Source organism: Spinacia oleracea, chromosome 1, assembly GCF_020520425.1.
Source record: "Spinacia oleracea cultivar Varoflay chromosome 1, BTI_SOV_V1, whole genome shotgun sequence".
In the NCBI taxonomy this organism is placed as follows: domain Eukaryota; kingdom Viridiplantae; phylum Streptophyta; class Magnoliopsida; order Caryophyllales; family Amaranthaceae; genus Spinacia; species Spinacia oleracea.
In genome coordinates, this window is record NC_079487.1 from 50884601 (window position 1) to 50890973 (window position 6373).

Below are 6373 nucleotides of genomic sequence, written 5' to 3' on the forward strand. Positions count from 1 at the left end.
AATTAAATAATCAAAATCATCAAAACACTTATTATTACAAAATCAAAATCATAAAAACATGCAATTTACTCTTACAAAATTGAAAAATTACCTTGCAAAATCTGATTATCAGCTGCAGAATTCAAATTTGAAGTAGAAGAATCAATTGAGTTCGACGTTGAAGCAGAAAAAATCAACAAGTGAATTTTCCATTACTTTCTTTCTCTAAGAACCAATTTAGAAAACCTAGTTCACATTTTCTCTCTCCTATTCACAGTTTGATTTCAAAAACATAAAATTGAGAAGAATGTATACCCGCAAAAGGAGCGGAAAAACTGCGAATCAAATAAACACGCGAAAAACATAGCTGAAAAGAACAGAGCCTACAATGTTTTTTTGTTCAAGGGCAATTGTTCTTTTTTTCTCGGGATTTATTGAAACAAGCACATTTTGTGTATTTCTTATGCCGTTTTGTTTCCAGTGCTTGGTGTTCATCGTTCACACGCATGCACCATCTAATTTGCGCATCAGGGGTAGACAGGGGGATCTAGGGGGTACATTGGTGTGTACCTACAAACGAAAAAAAACTGCAAAGTTAAGAGACTTGTTATCTCAAAAACCCGATCTCTTAAGTTACGTTATTTACGCTAACACATAGCGAACAGGGTAATATTCTTTAATAATACTAGAGATCACTAATTTTTAACAACCGGTCTCTTAAATCCATGGATAAGCGACCAAACATACCTTTAATATTTTATTTAAACGATAAGAGAGCGGGCATTTGAAACGTTTGTTCTCTTAACATGAGTAATTCATTCAACCACTTGAAATAAATATTAATTATTTATTTTTAAAAATTCCGTACACATGTATATTAAATTAATAGAATATATCATTTGAACTAGTTAAATTGATAAGTGTATGCATGTTTAAGCATATACTACCTATATATAATCGTAACTTAAATAAAAAATTACGGATTAGTTAATAAATTTATAAAAAGCGTAACAGTTAATTAAATTATTAATAATCTTATGATTATTATTATTTATTTTATTATGTACATCGTTATTAGAGAATGAGTACACACTACAGAGTATAAAATTTAAATTAAGATGGGTGATGATAAAGGTCGCAAGTTGCGACAACATTTAGTTGTCGCAATCTTACATGTCGGAGTTTAATTGGTACATATAGGCGCCACGTAGGATATGATTCATCATAATATTTTTACTATCAATGCAAAAAATTTACTATGAAAATATGTAAATAAGGTAATCGATATAAAAAAAGAAACAAATTAGAATATTAAGATTTTCCTACTTTTATTTTAAACATGTATAATAGGATATATAAGTTAAATATTTTAGATTCCAATTTAAATCATGACACATAAGCATGACATGTCATCATTGTGACACGGCTTAAAGGTCGCATGTTGCGACCTTTATCATTTTCGAATTAGGATAGTGGAATGAATTAATAACTCATGTTTTAGTTGGTAAAAAGGAAAAAATTGCGGCATAGTGTATAGTTTTTTTTAGTCTAATTTCGTACCCCCATTCCCAAATTCCTAGATCCGCTAGCTACTAGGGGTAGAGCGACATTTAAAAATCTAACGAGAATCAATTTTTAAATTAGAATATGTTAAACAATTAATAATTAATATATTGGGACATTTCAAAGTAGTTTAAGTGACTAATATTTCCGAGTGGACGGAATATATTTGTTTTGAAGATGCTAATGATCGATCATCTAGTAGTACTACATCAAAGGCCTAAAAAGGGCCATGCTCATGTAAATTTCTTCTTATCCATATCCATAGATTCTCTTGCAAGAATGTCTTCCTTTACATCTTTTCAATATAAATTATATTTATATTTACATTTTTTTCAATCTATTTTTTTATGGATAAAATCAATGAATTTCTTCCCTATAAATTGGCAATCATATCTCAAGTCTACATATCACCCTAGCCTACCAAGTCAATATTCTCTTCCTTGACAAAAAAAAAAAAAAAAAACTCAACAGTTTTTATAGAAAAATCAAATATATAATATATATAATGGATAGAGTTAATGAGTTAGCAAAATCAAAGGCAGCTGTAATATTCACAAAGAGTTCAGACTGTATGTGTCATAGCATCAAGTCATTATTCCACGAGCTCGGAGCAAGCCCGGCAGTGTATGAGATTGACCGCGATCCTAGAGGACGTGAAGTCGAGTTAGCATTGCAGAGGCTAGGGTGTAAGCCTACCGTCCCTGCAATATTTATTGGTGGCATGTTCGTAGGCTCGGCCAAGGATGTCCTTGCTGCACACCTCACTGGCTCTCTCAAAGAAATGCTCATTGCTGCTAAGGCTATTTGGTTGTAGCACTATTTAATTTAGTTCCAAAAACAAGGATGTATGTAGTATGTACTTTTTTTTTGTCTTTTTTTATTTGCATGGAGGAAATTAAGTTATGGCCTCCAGTTTGGAAAGCTCGCAGTGCAGCATTCTTCAACGACTTTTCGTTTTTTGTAAGCTCTTGATAGCTGCATTTTGTAACAAAAAGAGATCGAATTATAAAAGCGTAAAATGTTCTCTGTCTAATACTATCTGTGGGTCTTTTATTGTTTTTATCTCTGATTTTAAAGAAATGATTAGGCCAGTATATATAATGAAGAGAAGTTTAAATAATAACTGAATTGCTTGCGGTTTATGTTACTAGGACTCGTCAAATCAAATCTGGCGCTAGCTGGGTACGCGCATGCATGGCCAAGTGCCAGACTCCGCTATTTGTCCAATGTTTTTGGTCCAATTTAATTATTTAATTACCAATGTTACAGTGTTGAGGATCTAAACGTGCACGCGTACACTTAGATCTAAAATGTAGTCCGGCTAGCACAAATATCATTGTGTTGCACATTTATCACAATTAACGCCACAGGCTATATTTCATCGAAGCAAGTGGTACTGCCATTAAAAAAAAAATATTAAAAAAAAAATCTAAGAATCTGTTTAAATTGGAACCAATTAGCCGTAGAAATGGATTGCCGAATAGAGATGATTTGCTTTTTGCATAAGGAATCTAACTTGCCTCAGTTATGAATTTATGATGCATGGCCAAGTGGACATGCAGGTAAGTAGGCAGGTTCTTTACGTCGAGAAATTGTTTTGACAGTTTGTTCTTTCTTCAGTTTCTGAGGTATATATGGATTGACATATCTCTCATATCAGAACTTCTAAGTTACATAAGATGTGCACCTTAATTACCACGTATCTTAAGGCGACTTTTATGTCTATTAAGGATTCCTTTAACTTCTCTTAAGCCAACTTTTGTTAGACATGAGGTGGATTTTAAAGATAAATAGGGGGACTTTTAGTCACTAGTTACATACTCCCTCCGTTCCGGAATACTCGAAACGGTTTAATCGGCACAAAGTTTAATACATCGTAATTAACTTTTTATTTAATTACGGAGTAGATGGTAGTTGGTAGTGGGTAGTGGGTATAATATATAGGTAGTGAGATGTGTGTCAAATTTATAAAGTGGTAAGGGGGTAGGGGTGGGGGTAGTGGAATTTTTTAATGTTTTTTTCAGGGTGTAGGGATGTAGGTGGGTCATTGGGTAAGTGGAAAATTGATTTTAAATTAATAAAAGTTTTCATCTTTAGAAACGTTTTTAAGTACTCCGGGACGACTTTTTAATTATAAGAAAAACGTTTCAAGTATTCCGGGACGGAGGGAGTATATTGTTTTGTACTCAATTATGAGGTGACTATTAATTTAGTTCGATCGTGGTGAAACTTCAAGCGTCATATTCTAGAATCGAAAATGATAAAGGTCGCAACATGCGACCTTTAAGCCTTGTCACAATGGTGACATGGCACGCTTATGTGTCATGAACTTAATTGGAAATTAAAATATTTAGCTTAAATAATCAATTATAATTTACAAATTGAATAATGTAATCTTTTATTTCAGAAAAATATTTATAATTTGTATAGAAAATTAGAAAAAAAATACTTTTACATTATTTATATGATATAGGAAAAAAAAATGCGTTTACTAATTTATACTTAGAAAAGAAAAAATACAGCACATTAGAAAATAAAAGATTAGGACATATATTTCGTCATTATTAGTTTTGGCCTTTCACGTTTACCCTCCGCACCCCAACCCAACCCAAAAAAAACAAAAAATTGTCCACTGCAAATCTGCAATATCAAGCATTTGCCTAAGATTTAAGACTAAAATTAAAATAATGATAGCAATGTCCACCGCAAGATCAAGTCTTTGCCGAACATTTAAGATTCTTGATGCAAATAATTTTGAAAAACAAAAATAAATGTCAAATTATGAATTTGAAGTAATATTATAAAATAATCTCCATTTACATTACGTGTAATACGTGTAAATGGAAATTATGAATTTAAAGTAATATTATAAAATAATCTCCATTATAAAATAATCTCCATTTACTTTATTTCTTTATTAACTTTTTCAATCTTTCCTTTATTTATAGAATTATATTTCTTTAATATTTTTTCTTACATCCAATCATTATAAAATTAAAACTTTTTTCATTCCCTCCTCGATTCCAAGCGGGAAAAGCAAAAAGGGAACAGATAGATAGCTTGAAACTTGTTTAAAGGGCTTCTTTAAAATATTTTGATAATATGAATCTTGGGATATTTTATCGTCCTTAGGTTATGTTCTTGTCGGACTGCACTGTTTCAACCTCAAATCAGGTTGAGAAGCGAGTACAGATTGGAAAACAGAATATATGATTGTTGATTTAGCGCATAATAAGTTGAAGATCTCGTGTTGACAGTGTATGACTCTTGTTATGAGTTCCACTCTTGTTAAATGTTTACGTGTAATACTTTAGTTTAAATATAGGAGACAATCATACGAATACATAGATCTTTCAGAAGTTCAACTACTGTTCCGAGTGTGGAACTGGGAGGACGTTCCGAAGTACCTTGGCCCTGTCAAGCAGAGCAAACGTGAGCTAACCTCGGGGGTTTAACCGAGGAAACCCCCTCCGATGCCTAAGTCAGCAAATAGATAAAAAGTCTTTAGAGAGGGAATATAGAGAGAAGGTGGAGCAAGTACCGTGTGTAAGAATGTGTCCCATCATGAATGATGTGGGTGCTATTTATAGGCGTAATATTCTGTACTTTGGCCTACTTAGATGCCGCCACGTGTATGACGGCGATGTACTTTATTCCTTGTCGTTGTCGTTTAGCCTGCAGGTCCTTTCTTGGACTGATGCAGCCTTGCCTAGCTCTGCTCTGTGTCTTTACACGTGATCTGGGGAGGTTTGATCTGCCTGGGCTGCATATACTTGGCTTGGGGTTTAGAGTCTTTCTTTGACTTGGGCGTGCCCTGGGTGTCAGGGTTTGCTCTGTTGTTGATGTTCTGTCCTCTCTGGATATGATCCCGTACAACTAGTCCCTCAAGAGTAGAGCTGACCTTTTAAGTCAGGTCTGCTCTTCTGTCCTTGATCTGGATGTGACCCCGTACAACTAGTCCCTCAAGAGTAGAGCTGACCTTTTAAGTCAGGTCTGCTCTTCTGTCCTTGATCTGGACTCTTTGGGGCTGCAATGCTTGTTTTGTTGATTTTTTGCTTTTGTTCTGGCTGTGTACTTTCTTGCTACCAGTCCCTCCAGAGTAGATTCTTTTATTTTATTTTATTTTTTTTTTTTTTTTTTTGGGCGGGCTTTCCTTGAGGTGAATGGTAAGAAATCTTTGGGGATTTTAACCGGCTTTTCCTCGTGCCACGCGTTGCCCATCTGAAGAGTCAATCGGAATCGTCGCTCAATCTGGACCGTCTTTCATTATGATTAAGTTTGGTTGTATTGAGGTCTACACGTGTCCTTGATCCTGCTTGTGCAACTGTATCGTTGCTCGCATCTTAGCCGTTCTTCTTTGGCTTTTAAAAGGGAAAGGTAACTTCCTTCCTTCTTCATCTTCATTTCTTACCTTCTCTCTCCTTGGTGTTTCTGAGAAAAAACACTCGAGTGCTCTCATTTTCCGTTGCTTGTTGTTTGCAAAAGTCTTCTCAAAATTCGATCTTTTGCACATTTTTGTGTTTGCCGTCGCTTTTTCGGTTGATTGCTAGTGTTCTTGTTGCTTGTGGTGGTCATTTGCCCCTCGTGTTTTCGTTTGCCATTTCGCGAAGGGAGGTTTTCGTTGCTGTGTTCCTTTTGATTCTAACTCTATCTTCTTTTTCCGGTAAGTTTCTATTTTTTGCTGTTTTTTCGATTCTTTTGCACGACTTTTGTTTGTTGTTCGCTTGATTTTAGTGTCTTTGGGGTTTCAATTTCTGGTATTTTTCGCCATTGTTAAGTCGTTTTTTGAACTTCCGCCATTGTTGAGTAGCTTTTCCCCTTTTTCTTTTTT

The 6373-nt window shown here is 34.4% G+C and overlaps 1 protein-coding gene across 1 annotated transcript; it reads left to right on the top strand.

Moving 5' to 3' along the window:
- The first annotated feature begins 1934 nt into the window (after positions 1-1934).
- Positions 1935-2577, top strand: LOC110779579 (glutaredoxin-C11-like). Its single transcript, XM_021984069.2, has one exon. The coding sequence runs from the start codon at positions 2048-2050 to the stop codon at positions 2354-2356; it is 309 nt and encodes a 102-aa protein (XP_021839761.1). The 5' UTR covers positions 1935-2047; the 3' UTR covers positions 2357-2577.
- Positions 2578-6373: the final 3796 nt, after the last annotated feature.